The sequence below is a fragment of the Ovis aries genome, chromosome 22 (assembly GCF_016772045.2).
Source record: "Ovis aries strain OAR_USU_Benz2616 breed Rambouillet chromosome 22, ARS-UI_Ramb_v3.0, whole genome shotgun sequence".
NCBI lineage: Eukaryota > Metazoa > Chordata > Mammalia > Artiodactyla > Bovidae > Ovis > Ovis aries.
The window spans coordinates 20,791,654-20,811,909 of record NC_056075.1 but is presented as its reverse complement, the minus strand read 5'-3'; the positions used below and the strand labels follow the sequence as shown (position 1 = coordinate 20,811,909).

The following is a 20,256-nucleotide window of genomic DNA, read 5'->3' as shown; positions in this document are numbered from 1 at the left end:
AAAAGGAAGAATAAATGAAGCACAAAAGATATGGCAATATTTGAAAGTCTAATTAAGGATTAAACAAATAATTTTGCCACATTTATGATTGCCTTTTGATTTAAAGATGATGTAAAATGCCTGAGATGAAAATATTCCTAAAGTTCAATAATAATGTTACTATCAATAATTATTATAAATGTTAGACATTATAATAATTGGATTACTATTGACTTGAATTATTATTGTAATAACTATAATTATATAATAGCTAATACTTATTAAATACTTCTTGTGTGCCAGATACCATGCTAGGGGTTTCACATGTATTACCATATTCAGTTACCACGATGGCCCCATGAGGAGGATATTTTTTATTTCCATTCAACAGATGAAAAGTTGAGGCAACAGAAGTTAATTGCTCATTCAAATTAGAAACTTTTGGAGCAGACTTGAATTCAGTTTGCCTAACTCTAGAGCCCAGAACCAATAACCATAATCCATAGTCTTAATACACTAAGATCTATTTTAATTTTTTTTTTTTTTTGGTTCACAGTTAGAGCCAAGGGGGAGAATGATGGAAAGTTTTGAGGAGTTTAAAAGTATCATAATGAGACTGGGTGGGGAGGTAGGAGGTTGTTTTTGTTGTTGTTCAGTCACTAAGTCATGTTCAACTCTGCGACCCTATGGACTGTAGCACACCAGGCTTCCCTGACCTTCGTTATCTCCCTGAGTTTGCTCACTCTCATGCCCATTGAGTCAGTGATGCCATCCAACCATCTCATCCTCTGTCATCCCCTTCTCCTTTTGCCCTCAGTCTTTCCCAGCACTAGGGTCTTTCCAAATGAATCAGCTCTTTGCAGAGATTCAGCTTCAGCATCAGTCTTCCCAATGAATATTCAGGACTGATTTCCTTTAAGATTGACTGGTTTGATTTCCTTGCTGTCCAAGGGACTCTCATGAGTCTTTTCCAACACCACAACAGTGTTTCGAACACCACAGTTCGAAAGCATCAATTCTCTGGCACTCAGCCTTCTTTATGGTGAGAGGTGGGTATAGGGAAATCCACTGAATGCTTTTTAGCACCAGAAAAATTGTCCTTCTGTTTGATTTTGAGGAACCTAGAAACTCTAAACCTAGGAAACTGGTTTGAAGATGATCATAACCTTAGAAGCTGAAGTGTGGTAGTGTAGTTTGAATTGACAAGAAGGGACAGATGAAAAAGACATTTTGAAGGTGGCATCGACAGGATTTACCAAATGCAGCTGGATAGGGCAAGAAGGATGTGAAAATGCCCTGAGGTTTGGGTTTGGGGTACTAGGAAACTGGTAGTACATTGAGAGATAGGAAATTCAGGACATATACAGAGGAAGAAATGAAAAAGCACTGGGTGTGAACATATTGAGTTCCTTTGTTCCTGAGTTCCTTCTAGTTCAGATTAGCTAACAGCTGTAGTAAATTTGGAGGTGAAGAGAAATGCATATTCCCTATTGCTCTGCTTTGCAGTTGCTTGTCCTCTAACAGGGGCTTCCTCAGTGGCTCGGACCTTAGAGAATCCGCCTGCAATGCAGGAGACCTAGGTTTGTTACCCCAAGTTGGGAAGATCCCCTTGAGAAGGGAATGGCTACCCACTCTAGTAGTTCAGCTGGTAAAGAATCTGCCTGTAATGCTGGAGACCTGGATTCGATCCCTAGGTTGGGAAGATCCCCTGGAGAAGGGAACAGCTACCCACTCCAGTATTCTTGCCTGGAGAATTCCATGGACAGAGAAGCCTGGTGGGTTACAGTTCGTGGGGTCGCAAATCGTAGAGGAAGTCATGGATAGAACTAAACCACAAGTCAGAGGGATATTAAGTGCAAAAACAGACACTCAGGAGAGGGGTTTGCGAGAACACATGCCAGTCTTTACCATCTTTAACAAAACCAGACAGATGGCCCTTCCCACAGTTGGGAATGTTCTCTAAGTGCCAATGATCCTGTCTCCGTCACCTCTGTCCTCTGTTGACCAGAACTTGGGTTTTATTTGCTTTGTGACAAATATTTTACCCAAACCAAAGAATACGTTGTGCTCTTCAAAGGCCAGTTGCTAAATTCCTGATAAGGGGCAGTGGGCACAGCGCAGGGTGGACACAGGAGATCAGCTTCTGGGGACATCTGATTCTATGATGCAAAACCACTTTTCTGTTCTTTGCTTCTTCTCCTAGGACTCTTTTTCAGCAATGGGGACACATGGAAGCAAATACGGTGCTTCTCCCTTATGACCCTAAGGGACTTTGGGATGGGGAAGAGGAGCCTCGAGGAGAGGATCCAGGAGGAGGCCCAGTTTCTGGTGGAGGAGCTCAGGAAATCAGAGGGTGTGTTCCATGGACCATCTTTTGGGCCAAGGGGCTACTGCGCACACAGCCCTTCCCACCAAAGCTCCTCCTTCAGGAGATGCTCAGCAGTCCACAATCTGCTCTTTTAACCAGGGCGTTGGCAAGGAAAAGCGGGGCAGGAGGAAAATGACTCAAAGCGGTTACTTAGGATCCTTCAATCCCTTTGCTTGGATTCATCTCCCAACTTCAGCACTTACTGGATGTGTAAATTTGGGCAAGTTATTTAATTTCTCTAAGGTGCAGTTTCCTCATCTGAAAAATGCGGCTAAAAATCAAACCTCAGATTGAGGGTTGGATAATACAGTTTGCAAAACATTTACACAGTATCCAGCGTGTGGTAAATATTCTATAATATTACTTACTTCTCTTATGACTATTACCATATTCACTGAATAATATAAACCCTGGTGGCTCCGATGTTAAAGCGTCTGCCTGCAATGTGGGAGACCCAGGTTTGATCCCTGGGTCGGGAAGATCCCCTGGAGAAGGAAATGGCAACCCACTCCAGTATTCTGTCCTGGAGAATTCCGCGGAGGGAGGAGCCTGGTGGGCTACAGTCCATGGGGTTACAAAGAGTCGGACACAACTGAGTGACTTCTGAGAGAGAGAGAGAGTAGTAGCATAGTATAATACTATAGAGCATATAGTATTAATATTAGTAGAAGATGCTTACATCCTAATTTGAAGAAGTTTAGAGAAAATAAAATATAAGTATCATCTGAGGAGGAGGGAGGCCATCTTCTTGAAACCCTAATGCAGGCTGATGAAGATTCTAAATGTTAGAGTTGTTTTTTCTTCACACCAGCTCAGCCCTTTAACCCTGCTCTCACCCTGTCCTGTGCTACCTGCAACGTGATCTGCTCCATCCTCTTCAATGAACGTTTCCACTACAACAATAAGACCCTTCACTCCCTGCTGGATTTGTTAAATAAAAATTTTAATCGCGTAAGCTCTCTCTGGAACCAGGTAAGGCCAGGTCTCCATTTACCCTGGCACTTGACCTTTTGGGCATACTGGGAGCCCACAAGCAGGATAAAGAGCTGCAAGCTGCCCACCTTGTCCCATGAGCATGCGCCAAGGCAAGCACTGTCCCCGACCTTCCATGTGTGTCTTATGTCAAGTGGATTAGTACAGTGTCACTTAGACCAGCACCTATGAAGGCTGCCTTCTGCTCGCTTCTGAGGTGATTCCCTCAAAAGAAGACGCCATGTTCCCAGTTCCCTGCATTTCTTTTAAGGCTCCTGTGCACATTCTCCCCTTCTCTCACTCTGAGGTTGGCTGAGGATGGTTGAGCAGGAGATGAGAAGGGGCGACTCTCATGTATGTGATGGTCATCCTGCCTTCTCTTTAGCTTGGAAGCTCCTTGGCCAGACCCTGCAGAGAGTTCGGTGCTCCACTCAGAAACCCTGGTGTCTCTTCACAAACTGAATTGCTTGTGTGTTTTTTGTTCTCATTTTAGATTTACAATCTATGGCCAAAACTCATAAAGCCTCTCCCTGGAGAGCACAGAGCATTATCAAAAAGGCTTGAGGGTGTTCACTACTTTGTTCTGGAAAAAGTGAAGGAGCATCAAAAGTCCCTGAATCATAATAACCCTCGAGACTACATTGACTGTTTCCTCAGCAGGATGGAGCAGGTATTGTACATGACATCTTTCCCTGATACTATATTTTATCAGTCCATGGGAATGCAGGAAAGCATAATCACACCATGTAGGTAATTCTTGATATTTTGATATCTTGTGGCAGTGAGGTATGCTAGTAACAATAGTAGAAATTTTTCATAGTACAGAAATTTTAAAAGAGGAAAAGCCCTCTTTTTCCTTTGTATTTCTTTTTTTCTTTTAAAAATTTATTTATTTTAAATGAAACAAAGATATGTATTTTAACAATAAAAGGTACAATTCAAAAAGAAGATAGACATCATAAACCTTTAGACAACAACAAAGAAACAAAAGTGCATCAAGCAAAAATCAGAAGAAACATAAGGGAAAAGAAAAAATATACAATCATAGTGAGAAATATTAACATTTCTCTGAGAATATTTTATCAAGTGCAGAAAAAATCAGAATAGAAGCATCTTGAATGATGTCTTTAATAATATAAATGTAATAAATTTGTATTTAATTAATTTATATTAATCATATCCTATACAAATGTACTTAAAATTTCGTATTTCATGTGTTGTTATTAGATGTCCATAGGACATTTAGAAAAATTGGCAATAAGATAAACTTTACTAAATTTCAAAAAGTAGAATTCTTTTTTTGTGTGTGTGATTCAGTTATACATATACACATATATTATTTTTGAAGTTATTTCCCATTATAGGTTATTTCAAGATATTGACTATAGTTCCCTGTGCTATACATAAACCTTTGTGGCTTGTTGCATATCTATTTTTCTAAATTAGAAATCTAGTATTTTATTCATACTAAGTCAAACAAGTGGAATCAAAATGTCATAAGTTTTTTAGTTGGGCAAAAACTCATAAGTTTTCTAAAAATATATATATTATACATATTATTTCCTTTTATTTCTATTTATTTCCTGTACTTGGACACTAGCATTTAATGAAATCTTCGCAGTATATATTTATGATGAGCTACATATATGTATATATATGCATGTTTCTGAGCATATATTTATCTTAATGTGGCTAAAAGACACACATATCTTCTTTACACACCCATAGTCTCCCATTGTTTGCCACAATGTTTCCCAGGGAGTATGTCATACATTAGAAAAACTGGATTGTGTTTTCATTATTTAAAACTAACGATGGATAAAAGATTCTAAAAAAACACATTATAATTAACCATCGGTGGTCTTAAACATATTGAATAGCAAGTATCACACAGCCACCAGCTCTTAGAACATCGCTGGCTAAGGTACCAGCATCAGTGTCCATGAGAACATCAGCAGGAAAACAGTCAAAACTGTGACAAACAATAGACTGCAAAAGGATATCCAGTGCTCATTTTGGCAGCACATGCACTGAAATTGGAATGATACAGAGAAGATTAGCATGGCCCCTGTGCAAGGATGACACACAAATCTGTGAAGTGTTCCATATTTTTGTTGTGTGCACAAAACTTTTAACCAATATAATTTCAATTTTTGTATTTCTGTAAAAAAGGATATTTCAATATATATACATATGTAACAACTTAAAATCTGAAAATAATTCTTTGAGCCCTGTAAAATTAACCTTGTTTATGCCAAAGTTTGGCTTCCCCAGTAAAGCGTTATTTCAGATGGTAAAGAATCTGCCTGCAAAGCAGGCAAACCCAGGTTTGATCTCTGGGCTGGGAAGATCCCCTAGAGGAGGGAACAGCTGCTCACTCCAGTATTCTTGCCTGAAGAATTTCATGGACAGAGGAACATGGCAGGCTACAGTCCATAGGATTGCAAAGAGCTGGACACAACTGAGCAACTAATACTTTGACTTTCATGCCAAAATTCCCCAAATATACATAAATAAGCGAAAGAAAAACACTGTATCATAAGTGCGCAAGTTATAGCAAACGGTTAATTACTAATAACCTGTTTAGTCTTCTTAATCTCTGGGAGGGCTGATTTAGAAAGCTTGACTTCCTTAGAAAACATGCTGAAGGAAGGCATGACGATGCTCTCTTTCCTTCTCAGAAATTTCCCTGGAGTTAGTAGAGACATTCAAGCTCACTCCACTTATCAACAATGTGCATTGAAATATCCTCTTCATTCTCATGGAAAAGTTTGTTGTTGGCCCTCAGAGGACTAGATGTTTGTCTGGGAAAGAGAAAACAAAAATAGCTAGGTTTTTAATTCAGTCATTTAAAAATTTTCCTTCATACCAACTCTCTATCAGTCCATGGTGGTTGGTAAAAGGAATACTACCCTGAAATTTCCTTTCATAGCACTCATCATAGTTTAACAAAATACTTAATTGACTCTATATTCTTCACTACAATACTCTAAAGGGCTAGGGTAGTATCAGTTTCCCATGCTTTGTATCACCAGTCTGAAGGAAACAGACCAGTTCCAAACCAGTGATTTCTCTACACTGTGTTCACATTGAATTTATCATCTAGTCTTTTTCATTAAATATAATAAAAGAAGATTCGTTAACTGAGTGTTTGTATATAAGAAGAATTGTTCCAAGGCCTTCCACTCAGTATCTCTTTTCATCTTTACAATAACCCTATGAGGTATATTCTGTTCTATATCCCAGTTTCACAAATGATGAAGTTGAGTAAAGAGGTAAGGTAACTTGTCAAGGGCATATATTTGATCATTGACTAACCTGGGATTTGAACCAGAAGTCTCAATTCCATGACTGATTTTTAAAAATCTACTACCCTACCATGCAGAAAATAAAACCTATTACTAGTGATGGGGTGTGGTCATGGAGCTCTGATAAACCGTTGCCGCCTTTTTTTTTTTTTTTTAAATTTTACTTTATTTAACTCTGTCATCTTTTTAACTCTGCCATCTACAGGAGAAACAGAACCCAGAGTCTGAATTTCACTTGGAAAACTTAGCAACCTGTGGATCAAATCTGTTTTCAGCAGGAGTAGAGATAACCACTGCCACCCTGAGTTACGGGTTCCTGCTCCTAATGAAATACCCTGAGGTTCAAGGTACAGCAAATATCCTGAGTATTTATTTAGGATAAAATAGGAGCTCCTGGCACTCATGAAGGTGGGAAGGGACTACTGTCTGTGACAACTTATCTTTCTCTGGACAGCCTTGGCGAGCATCATGCCTAGGGCCACCCATGTGGTTTGGTTTTACAGATCAAAATTATATCAAATGATGCTGATAAGGAAGAGAGACAATTACAAATCAAAGACTTTTTACGTTTAAAAGCAGAGGAGCTTCTGAATCCCAGCTCTTCTATATATGATATAATGTTGAAGAGTCAGCCCAATGACTGGGTTAGATGAGGGATGCCTGGGTTCCCATTTTGCGTTCTCATTCTCAGCCACCAATACCTGACTGTGTGACCTCAAACAAGTTATTTCACTTCACAGGCCTTTGTTTTTCCATCTTGAAAATGGATCCTTCTCCCCAAAGGGGATTTTTAGCTCCAATATAATTTAAAATTCAAAAATGAAATTATACTAGCTTGATTTTCTCAATCATGTTCTCAGAGCACAGGTCTTAGAAACCCAGTGTTTATTTTGTTCAACAAAATGGTGTTTGCTGTTCCCACAAAATGTTAGGAGGCTGGATGATACTGATAGAGGAGATGCTCCCACTAGAGTTAGGATTGAACATTTCCCCTCTGCAGCTGCTTTACTAGGAATCTGGGATAAACCTTAATCCCTGCACAGAGGTCATCTCCTCACCTGTACAGGAGGACAAACTAGTTCAGGCAGGAGGCTGCATACTTAATGCAGCTTTTATGTTTCCTGAAGCGAAATCTCTGGTCTTTGCAGCAATATAAAAAATAGAAGTTCTATGGCTTCTATCAGAAAGTCTACAAACAATAAATGCTGAGAGGATGCAGAGAAAAGGGAAACCTCTTACACTGTTGGTAGGAATGCAAACTTGTACAGCCACTATGGAGAACAGTGTGGAGATTCCTTAAAAAACTGGAAATAGAACTGCCTTATGACCCAGCAACCCAATGCTGGGCATACACACTGAGGAAACCAGAATTGAAAGAGACACGCGTACCCCAATGTTCATCACAGCACTGTTTTCAATAGCCAGGACATGGAAGCAACCTAGATGTCTATCAGCAGACGAATAGATAAGAAAGCTGTGGTACACATACACAATGGAATATTACTCAGCTATTAAAAAGAATGCATTTGAATCAGTTCTAATGAGGTGGATGAAACTGGAGTCTATTATACAGAGTGAAGTAAGTCAGAAAGAAAAACACCAATACAGTATATTAATGCATATATATGGAATTTAGAAAGATGATAGGATGACCCTATATGTGAGATAGAAAAAGAGACACAGATGTACAAAACAGTCTTTTGGACTCTGAGGGAGAAGGTGAGGGTTGGATGATTTGAGAGAATAGCATTGAAATATATATATTACCATATGTGAAACAGATCACCAGTCCAGGTTTGATGCATGAAACAGGGTACTCAGGGCTGGTGCACTGGGATGACCCTGAGGGATGGGATTGGGAGGGAGGTGGGAGGGGGGTGCGGGATGGGGAACACATGTACCCCCATGGCTGATTCATGTCAATGTATGGCAAAAACCACTACAATATTGTAAAGTAATTAGCCTCCAATTAAAATAAATTAATTAATTAAAAAAGAATATTCTGAGAATAAAGATTTTATACTAAAATTTAAAAAAAAAGAAAAAAATAGAAATTCTATGAAGAACAGAGCTGTGGGTTGTTTAGCAACATGTCTTTGACCTTGGGAGCCTTTTCCAGGCCACTTTCTTTACATATTGTAAGCATTTCCAAGTATCCAGGGAACACATCTCTTAAGTAGGATTCATGATTCATGTCTCTGCAGCCAAAGTTCATGAAGAAATTGACCATGTGATTGGACACACCCGAAGTCCCTGCATGAAGGACAAGATGAAGCTGCCCTATACAGAGGCTGTGTTGCATGAGATACAGAGATACATCACCCTCATTCCTTCTAACTTACCCCATACTGTGGTCCGGGACACGAAAGTCAGACAATATGTCATCCCCAAGGTTAGAGGTGGCTGGGAAAGCTGGCTGAGATAGAAGGTGCAACATGGTACCACTCCACCCCATGGTAGATGGGGCCTGTTAGAGGCATCGTAGCTGTTTCAGGAAGAGAGGCAGTTGAGAGACATGGGAAGAACACGAGGCCTGAGTTACATGGCCTGGGTTTAAAATCCGTCACTGCTATGCAGTGTGCTCTCAGGCCATTGTTCACCTCTGTGGTTCCGCCTCTGCCTTCCTGGAATGGGGAAGCTAATCCAGGGCTTCCGAGGCTCCTCACACTCTCAGGTATGATAGGATATATTAAGGGAGAAGTGATTGGCGTTAGTATGAATCTTGAGGGAACAGAAATCTGATTTTCCATGATAGATTTTAAAAAGGGGGCAGAGATGGACAGTGTATCTGCAGCTCTAAAGTAATCAAGTGTCAACTTTCCTTAACCCAAATTCTCTCCTCCCAAGATCTCATATATCAGGACATTTGGGACATTGCTACCCATAATAGTTAACAATGATCAAAACATTCATATGCACATTGGGGATGTAGTCAGCCTTCTGTAGTGATTAAGCGTTTGGGTTTTACATTTGAGAGTGTAGAAGAAGAAGAAAAGGTGTCAAACCTGACCAGACTACTGCAAAACTGAAACAGCCCCCAACCTTACTGCCAAATCCCAGTGCAAAAGTCTATTAACACATAAGTCTAGTATCACATTAAAAATGCTATACCACCAGCAAGTGAAGGTAATCAGGAACACAGGAAGGTCTAACACCAGAAAATTTGGTTTAATAAAATTCAACATAGAAGTAGAATTTAAAGAAAAACCACATGGTAATCTCATTTATACAGAAAGTGCTTTTGATAATATTAAAGAGTTTCTGCTCTGTTAGTTGCTCAGTCATGTCCGACTCTTTGTGACTCCAACAGGCTCCTCTGTCCACAGAATTTTCTAGGCCAGAATACTGGAGTGGGTTGCCATTTCCTTTACCAGGGGATCTTCCAGGCCCAGGGATTGAACCTGGGTTTCCTGTACTGCAGGCAGATTCTTTATTATCTGAACCACCAGGGAAGCCCCACCTATAATAAAATAGGAATAAATTTCTGATAGCAGTGATTACATTAAGAAGGAAAGCAAGGAACTTGAGTATAGGAAAAAGAAACTTATTTTCAATTTGACTTTTTTAAAAATACCATGTACATGTATTACCTACTCCAAAAATTGTGAAATAATGTTTCAGGAAATAAAAAAATGAAGTAAAAATGGAAAGAGGAGGCTTTCACTTAAATAGGAGTGCTTTATGATCAGATAGAAGTTGGGTCAAATTCTAATCATGCCACTTGCTAATAACCACAAGTAAATTGTTTCTTCTCTCTGAATCTCAATTTCTGCATTCATTCAATGAGCCAAAAAAACAAGATCCTAGTGAATATGGTTGAAGTGAGAATTAAATGACATTTATAAACAATTAAACACAGTGTCAGGTAAATGTGAAGCATCCTGTATCAATGGTCATTATCATTTTGTCATTTAAACCTCCCAAGTTCTAATGGGGCAAAGAGGAAAGCGTATGGTGGCTCAGACAGTAAAGAATCTGCCTGCAATGCAGGAGACCCAGGTTTGATCCCTTGGTTGGGAAGGTCCTCTGGAGAAAGGAATGGCCACCCCCTCCAGTATTCTTGCCTGAAAAATTCAATGGACAGAGGAACCAGGCTGGCTACAGTTCAGTTCACGGGGTCACAAAGAGCTGGACATGACTAAGCGACAAACATACACATATGCACGCCATTTTAGAAGTGAGGAGGTGGGCTTTGAGCCAATAGATTTTGTAGATTACAAGGTACTATATCTTATTTTCTTACATTCACACCTGAATTCAGAAAGAAAAAAATTGCGAAAAGTGAATTCTTCCCATTTGAGGTGGCGGTTCCAGTAAAGTACATGTCTGAACAATATGAGCTGCCAATCTTAGGTTTTGAACAATTGTTTATTGCACATTGACTGTAACAGTTGCTCTTCTCCCAGAGAACCATCTTATTATTCAATAAAAGGTATTGTATGATAGTGGGTGTGAAAAAACTCTCACAAAAGACAGTGAGAAAGCTCTCACACAAGCTTTAAGAGTGCTCAGTCCTGTTTAATCCACTATAATTAAAAGTGTTAGGCTTTTTATGAACCAAAGATAAGTATGATAACATGCCATTCTACTCTCTCTTTCTTGGTTCCAGGGTACTACAGTATTGCCGTTACTGTCTTCCATTTTGTACAACTGCAAGGAGTTTCCTAATCCAGAGAAGTTTGACCCAGGCCATTTTTTTGGATAAAAATGGCAACTTCAGGAAAACAAAATACTTTGTGGCTTTTTCCATCGGTAAATATAGATACACACCATCCAAACCATACACAGGAACCTTTTGAACAACTTTTAGCTTTACTGAATGTACGTAAGTAATCCACTAATGATCACAAAGTTAATCAAATCAATCTGCTATAACTCTCTAAATCAAGATGGAGCCGTTTAAGTCTGTATACCAATCGGATCAGATAAGTCTTTCAAGGACTATTTTGTTAACTGGTGACTAAGTATAATGCCAGTTTTTAAAGAAATCAAGGCAAATCGATTGATTCAGATGTCACACATTATCAGATAACAAAGGGACCTCCTTTTGTAGACTCTTACCTATTGATCTCCCTTTTGTAATATGCAACTTTTCTAAAACAGAATGTTCAGGTTTCTTTCTTCTTTTAAAATGATTAGACATTATTGTATAATTTTCTGATCCTTAGAGCTAGAGCCCATCAGAGGGACTTTGGTCATTTCATTCTCTTCCTTCCCCTCTGAAATCCAGAGCCCCACATACGCTTGCCTCTTTGCAAGAGCTGATTGGCTCCCAGTTGCTATTTCTCATAAGGTCATAAAGACAACTTAAGATCACTCAGCACATATTTTTTTTCTTTGTTATCCTAGTCAATTATTTGATTGGTATTTTCAAAAACAACAGTTAATATGCTTTTAAAAGACAGCCTGTGGTATTAAACAATCTTCCATACAAACATGTTTAGGTGGCATTACGTGATAGTTGCACAATGCCTTGTTTAAGTAATCTAATATAGGTGTATGTCTAGTTTTCATCTAACTCATCAGTGTCATAAACAAAAATGCAAGTGACATCCTCATTGGTGAATCTCTAGTTCCTACAGATAAATCCCCAGGAGAACTATTGAATTAGGAGCATAAATCTCTTTAGAGAAATTTTGGTTTGTTAGAGGAACTATACAAGTTGATCAGCAAATTTGGAAAACTCAGCAGTGGCAACAGGACTTGGAAAGGTCAGTTTTCATTCCAATCCCAAAGAAAGGCAATGCCAAAGAGTGCTCAAACTACCGCAAAACTGCACTCATCTCACACACTAGTAAAGTAATGCTCAAAATTCTCCAAGCCAGGCTTCAGCAATACATGAACCGTCAACTTCCAGATGTTCAAGCTGGTTTTAGAAAAGGCACAAGAACCAGAGATCAAATTGCCAATATCGGCTGGGTCATCAAGAAAGCAAGAGAGTTGCAGAAAACATCTATTTCTGCTTTATTGACTATGCCAAAGCCTTTGACTATGTGGATCACAGTAAACTGGAAAATTCTGAAGGAGATGGGAATACCAGACCACCTAACCTGCCTCTTGAGAAACCTGTATACAGGTCAGGAAGCAACAGTTAGAACTGGACATGGAACAACACACTGGTTCCAAAAAGGAAAAGGAGTACATCAAGGCTGTATACTGTCACCCTGCTTATTTAACATATATGCAGAGTACATTATGAGAAACGCTGGGCTGGAAGAAGCACAAGCTGGAATCAAGATTGCTGGGAGAAATATTAATAACCTCAGATATGCAGATGACACAACCCTTATGGCGAAAAGTGAAGAAGAACTAAAAAGCCTCTTGATGAAAGTGAAAGAGGAGAGTAAAAAAGCTGGTTTAAAGCTCAACGTTGAGAAAACTAGGATCATGGCATCTGGTCCCATCACTTCATGGCAAATAGATGGGGAAACAGTGGAAACAGTGGCTGACTTTATTTTTTTGGGCTCCAAAATCACTGCAGAAGGTGATTGCATCCATGAAATTAAAAGACTCTTACTCCTTGGAAGGAAAGTTATGACCAACCTAGACAGCATATTAAAAAGCAGAGACATTACTTTGTCAACAAAGGTCCGTCTAGTCAAGGTTATATCATGCATTGATGTGAGAGTTGGTCTGTGAAGAAAGCTGAGAGCCGAAGAATTGATGCTTTTGAACTGTGGTGTTGGAGAAGACTCTTGAGAGTCCCTTGGACTGCAAGGAGATCCAACCAATCCACTGGAGATCAGTCCTGGGTATTCATTGGAGGGACTGATGTTGAAGCTGAAACTCCAGTACTTTGGCTACCTGATGTGGAGTGTTTACTCATTCGAAAAGACCCTGATGCTGGGAAAGATTGAAGGCAGGAGGAGAAGGGGACGACAGAGGATGAGATGGTTGGATGGCATCACTGACTCAATGGACATGGGTTTGGGTAGACTCTGGGAGTTGGTGATGGACAGGGAGGCCTGGCGTGCTGCGATTCATGGGGTCTCAAAGAGTCAGACACGACTGAGCAACTGAACCAAACTGAAGTGAACCAGTTGATCGTCATCTAGCGGTTTCTGAGCTGTCCCTGTTCTGAACAGTGTTTTCAGTGGCTGTCAGGAGTATGTAGTATTTGAATATGAGCTATTGTAATATGTAATTTGGAACAAGCTAATGGAACTGTCTCTTCCTTTCAGGGAAACGGGCCTGTGTTAGAGAGGGCCTGGCCCACATGGAGCTGTTCCTGTTCTTCACCACCATTCTGCAAAATTTTGTCCTGAAATCCCTGGGGGAGACAAAGGACATAGAGACCAAACTCATTGTTACCGGACTCATCAATATGCCACCACCCTTCAAGCTATGCCTTATCCCCAGATAAAATAAGAGCTTTTCTCTTTTAACAATTTAAATAAAAGTAATAGCTTTTTCTTCTCACTACTTCTTCTACCCCAATAGTCTCTTTTCATTTTAAATTCTGCCTAGGACAGAAACATGGGCTTCCCTCATAGCTCAGTTGGTAAAGAATCTACCTGTACTGCAAGACAGAAACACTACTCACTAAAAGCTTAATGGACATTTGTTTAAATCGATAAATTCCTTGAAAAAGGAGCTGGCCTGGAGTGCTGCAGTTCATGGGGTCGCAAAGAGTCGGACATGACTGAGCGACTGAACTGAACTGAACTGAAACAGATGAAATGGTAACCCCCATCACAAATCTCTCCCTGCCCCACCTCATCTATTTGCAGCCATTGCTTTACATGGAGGCCCAAGAAGCCACCTTGGATAAAAGTCAAACAATGTGCATAGGTAGGATTCAGACATGCATAGCTGCATCTTCTTCAGAAAATGAGGGGCAGGACTGGGGTTTGGAGCGCAAGAGGGTAAATTGCAAGAAAAGACTGTTATTGCCAAGAGAATAGTGACGCAGAAGAGAGTAGCTAGAACAACTGCCCCGTGGGGGCCCAGTGGAGTGCTGGGAGTAGCCGCTGCCACAGAAGGATGGTTCAAAGGTCATGAGGCAGCCCAGGCTCCAGGACACTGGGAGGGAAAGAAGCTTTAAAAGTAGAGCTGAGTTTCTGGGCATATACTCAAGAGAATTGATTCTTTTGAATTTTCCAACAGATACTTGCACACCCATGTCCCTAGTAGCATTATTCACAATAGCCAAAAATGGTGGAAACTACCCAAATGTCCATTGGCAGAAGAGTAGATACACAAAAAGTGATTCTATACATACAATAGAGTACTATTCATCCTTAAAAAAGAAGGACTTATAGTCTAACTGAATTCCAGCTGAGCTATTTCAAACCCTAAACAATGATGCTGTTAAAGTGCTGTGCTTGAATAAATGCTGGAGAGGGTGTGGAGAAAAGGGAACCCTCCTACACTGTTGGTGGGAATGCAAACTAGTACAGCCACTATGGAGAACAGTGTGGAGATTCCTTAAAAAATTGCAAATAGAACTACCTTATGACCCAGCAATCCCACTTCTGGGCATACACACCGAGGAAACCAGAATGGAAAGAGACACATGTACCCCAATGTTCATCGCAGCACTGTTTATAATAGCCAGGACATGGAAACAACCTAGATGTCCATCAGCAGATGAATGGATAAGAAAGCTGTGGTACATATACACAATGGAGTATTACTCAGCCGTTAAAAAGAATTCATTTGAATCAGTTCTGTTGAGATGGATGAAACTGGAGCCGATTATACAGAGTGAAGTAAGCCAGAAAGAAAAACACCAATACAGTATACTAACACATATATATGGAATTTAGGAAGATGGCAATGACGACCCTGTATGCAAGACAGGGAAAGAGACACAGATGTGTATAACGGACTTTTGGACTCAGAGGGAGAGGGAGAGGGTGGGATGATTTGGGAGAATGACATTCTAACATGTATACTATCATGTGAATTGAATCGCCAGTCTATGTCTGACGCAGGATGCAGCATGCTTGGGGCTGGTGCATGGGGATGACCCAGAAAGATGTTATGGGGAGGGAGGTGGGAGGGGGGTTCATGTTTGAGAATGCATGTAAGAATTAAAGATTTTAAAATTTAAAAAAAAATAAAATAAAATAAAGTGCTGTGCTTGAATATGAATGCCAGCAAATTTGGAAAACTCAGCAGTGGCCACAGGACTGGAAAAGGTCAGTTTTCACTCCAATCCCAAAGAAAGGCCAAAGAATGTTCAAACTACCACACAATTGCACTCATCTCACACGCTAGCAACCCACTCCAGTGTTCTTGCCTGGAGAATCCCAGGGACAGGGGAGCCTGGTGGGCTGCCATCTATGGGGTCGCACAGAGTCGGACACGACTGAAGTAACGCAGCAGCAGCAGCAGCACACGCTAGCAAAGTATTGCTCAAAATTCTCCAAGCTAGGCTTCAACAGTACATGAACCAAAAGCTTCCATATTCAAGCTGGATTTAGAAAAGGCAGAGGAACCAGAGATCAAATTGCCAACATCCATTGGATCATAGAAAAAGCAAGAGAATTCCAGAAAAGCATCTACTTCTGCTTCATTGACTACACTAAAGCCTTTGACTGTGTGGATCACAACAAACTGGAAAATTCTGAAACAGATGGGAATACCAGACCACCTACCTGCCTCCTGAGAAATCTCTAGGCAGGTCAGGAAGCAACAGCTAACTGTTAACATAAAACTGTTAACATAAAACAACGAACTGCTTCAAAATTGGGAAAAGAGTATGGCAAGGCTGTATGTTGTCACCCTGCTTGTTTAACTTATGTGCAGAGTACATCATGTGAAATGCCGGGCTTGGATGATGCACAAGTTGGAATCAAGACTACTGAGAGAAACATCTATAACCTCAGAAATGCAGATGACACCACCCTTATGGCAGAAAGTGAAGAGGAACTGAAGAGCCTCTTGATGAAAGTGAAAGAGGAGAATGAAAAAGCTGGCTTAAAGCTCAACATTCAAAAAATGAAGATCATGGCATCCAGTCCCACCACTTCATGGCAAATAGATGGGGAGACAATGGAAACAGGACAGGCTTTATTTTCTTGGGCTCCAAAATCACTGGAGATGGTGACTGCAGCCATGAAACTAAAAGACACTTGCTCCTCAGAAGAAAAGCTGTGACCAACCTAGAGAGCATATTGAAGAGCAAAGACATAACTTTACTGACAAAGTCCCGTCTAGTCAAAGCTATGGTTTTTCCAGTAGTCATTTATGGATATAAAGTTGTACCATAAAGAAAGCTGAGCACCGAAGAACCGATGTTTTTGAACTGTGGTGATGGAGAAGACTCTTGAGAGTCCCTTGGACTGCAAGGAGATCCAACCAGTCAATCCTAAAGAAAATCAGTCCTGAATATTCATTGGAAGGACTGATGCTGAAGCTGAAACTCCAATACTTTGGCCACCTGATGTGAAGAACTGACTCATTGGAAAAGACCCTGATGCTGGGAAAGATTGAGGGCAGGAGGAGAAGGGCACGATGGAGGATGAGATGATTGGATGGCATCAGTCACTCAATGGACATGAGTTTGAGTGAGCTCCAGGAGTTCATGATGGACAGGGAAGCCTGGCATGCTGCAGTCCATGGGGTTGTAAAGAGTCAAACATGACTAAGTGACTGAACTGAACTGAACTGAACTGAACTGAGGTCTGAGATATACTGGGGAAATCTGAGAGACAATGGCTGCAGCTAATTGGGAGTGGCATATGCTTCTCAGAATTCCTAAGGTCAAAGGATGTGTGGCTGTTTGCCACAGGTGAGATGTTAACCTAGGAGAAAGATCTTAAAGGGGTTCCACCCAAGAGAACAGCAGGTAGTTTTGGGCGGTGGGCATGATTGACCCATCATATGTTAACAAAGTTAGGTCATAAAGATCTCATTCAAGTCAGCAATAAAAAGACTACCCAATTTTAAAAGGAGCAAAAGATTTGAATAAACACTTCTCCAAAGAAGTTATACTAATGGCCAATAAACACACGAAAAGATTCTCGATATCATTAGTCACCAGAGAAATGCAAATCAAAACCAGATTGACATACCATTTCACACCTACTAGCAAGCTGAAATTAAAAAGATAAGTATTTTCAAGAACATGGAGAAGTTGGAATCTTCATATATTTCTGATGTGAATGTAAAATGGTGCAGCCATGTTGGAAAACTATTTGGCAGTTCCTCAAAATATTAAGCATAATGCTACCATATGAACTAGTACTTTCAGCTAAGTATCTATCCAAGAGAAATGAAAATATATATAAATGCAAAAAGTTGCACAAGAATGTTCATAGAATTATTCATAATAATTGAGAAGTAGAAACAACTCAAATGCCCATCAACTGATGAATGGATAAACAAAAGGTGTTATATCCATACAAAGGAATATTTTCGGGCCATAAAAAAGGAATGAAGTACACAACTGTGGCATGGATGAACTTTGAAAGCAGCCAGACACAAAAGACTACATACTGTGTGATTCCACTTATGTGAATTGTCCGGAATAGGCAAATCCACAGAGACGGAAAGCAGAAAGTGGTTGCTTCAGGCTGAAAAATGACTGCAAATGGGCATGGAGTTTCCTTGGAAGCTGATGAAAATATTCTGAAGTTAGATTGCAGTGATGGTTGCAAAAACTCTGTAATTTCTAAAAGCTACTGAACTGTATACTTAAATGGGTGAATTTTACAGTGTGTAAATTTATCTCAATAAAGCTGAGGAAGATGTTGCTGCTTTTTGTTTTTGACTGTGCTGCTCAGCTTGTGGGATCTTAGTTCCCTTCAGTTCAGTTCAGTTGCTCAGTCATGTCCAATTCTTTGCAACCCCATGGACTGCAGCACGCCAGGCCTCCCTGTCCATCACCAACTCCCGGAGTTCACTCAGACTTGTGTCCATTGAGTCGGTGATGCCATCCAACCATCTCATCCTCTGTCGCCCCTTTCTCTCGCCTTCAATCTTTCCCACCATCAGGGTCTTTTCAAATGAGTCAGCTCTTTGCATGCATCAGGTGGCCAAAGTACTGGAGTTTCAGCTTCAACGTCAGTCCTTCCAATGAACACCCAGGACTGATCTCCTTTAGGATGGACTGGTTGGATCTCCTTGCAGTCCCTACTTCCCCTACTAGGGATCAAACCCCAGGGCCATATCAGTGAAAGTGTCAAGACCCAACCACTGGACCACCAGGGAATTCCCATTAAGCTTCTTAAAAAAAAAAAAAAAAAAAAAGAATATATACATGAGCACAAAAACATCAATAATTAGCATAAATTTTCCTGATAAAGACATGATGACTAGTTAGTACTTTATGGTGCTGGTGGTCCTCATGGTGCAGGTGGCAAAGAATCTCCCTGCAATATACGGACCCTGGTTTGATCCCTGGTTTGGGAAGATCCGAGGAGAAGGAAATGGCAATGCGCTCCAGTATTCTTGTCTGGAGAATTCCATGGAGGTTGCAAAGAGTTGGAAATGACTGGGTGAAATCACTTTCACTTTCACTTCTTTATGGTGCGTAAATGTCTTCTATAACCTACCTCAGGACATGCAACAATCAAAACTCAGGTTCAAGGCAATATTCTGGGTCGAGGCAAGCTAGGACATAAGTATAGAATCAGAACAGGCTAGTAAGGGGAAAGGGAACATCCTAGTATCAGGCACAACCAGAAGTGGAGGCCACGGGGCCACATATGGGGAGTCAACAATCCAGTTAGAGTTCTCAAGGGAGCTTGATAAACTCAAGCTAGATTGAGACCGATGTTGTAGGAAGAAGAGACGGGAGAGATGGATTCAAGTTCATGCATAGGGTGCTGTTTTATTGGTATTTCTACAAATTTAAAATCACAGCAGGAAAGGTTTAGGAGGACAAAATGCCTTTAGCCTTAGTGATAGCAAATTTTAAATCTCAAAGGCTTTTATGTAATTGGCACAAAAAGTTATCATATATTGGGTGGTCAGTTCTAACTAGCTCTGAACTTTCAGTGAAGCTGAACTTAACTTCATATTTATGGTTATTCAGGATGAAATAACCTCATGAATTTCCATTCTCAGGGACCTTATAAACCAAACCCAAGAAGTCTGCTCAAGACTCTCTTTCTTATTTATCTTCTCCACTAGTTTCAAACACATAATGAGTATGTTTCCTCAATGATGATGCAATCACTCAAATGAAAAAAATTTCTTTTTAATTGTTATTTATTATTTTTGACTGCTCTAGGTCTTCATTACTGTATACAGGTTTTCTCGAGTTGCGGTGATACTATTTTGTTGCAGTGCCTGGACTTTTCATTGTGGTGACTTCTCCTGTTGCGGAGCACGGGCGTTAGGCACGTGGGCTTCAGTTACAGCACTTGGGTTCTAGAGCATGAGTTCGGTAGTTGTGGCGCACAGGCTTAGTTGCTGCAAGGCATGTGGGATCTTCTGGGACCAGGGATCAAACTCGTGTCCCCTGCATTGACAGGTGGACTCTTAATAACTGGACCATCAGTGAAGTCCAAAACAATTTTTTTTGGTCTTAGGTAACAATTATTTTATCTTTAGGGTCAGTTCTTGATTCAGGAGGGAACATAGGATGAAATTAAGGTAATAGGATTTGAAATCTGAACATATCTTACATTTTCTAGCTCTTTGACCTTGGGCAGGTCCAGACTTCATCTGATCTTT

The 20,256-nt window shown here is 40.3% G+C and overlaps 1 protein-coding gene and 1 non-coding gene across 2 annotated transcripts in view; both read left to right on the top strand.

The window, feature by feature from the left end:
* Positions 1-14,040, top strand: part of LOC101120535 (cytochrome P450 2C23-like) — a 29,572-nt gene extending 15,532 nt beyond the window's left edge. Inside the window, 8 exon segments of the mRNA XM_004020107.6 lie at positions 2,183-2,332; positions 3,159-3,319; positions 3,813-3,989; positions 6,833-6,974; positions 8,832-9,019; positions 11,237-11,320; positions 11,322-11,379; positions 13,809-14,040. Coding sequence (XP_004020156.2) covers positions 2,183-2,332; positions 3,159-3,319; positions 3,813-3,989; positions 6,833-6,974; positions 8,832-9,019; positions 11,237-11,320; positions 11,322-11,379; positions 13,809-13,990 — 1,142 coding nt within the window. The 3' untranslated portion in view covers positions 13,991-14,040.
* LOC114110377 (U6 spliceosomal RNA) lies at positions 5,326-5,432 on the top strand. The gene has a single exon (XR_003586652.1). It is a non-coding gene; the product is annotated as a U6 spliceosomal RNA (small nuclear RNA).
* Positions 14,041-20,256: the final 6,216 nt, after the last annotated feature.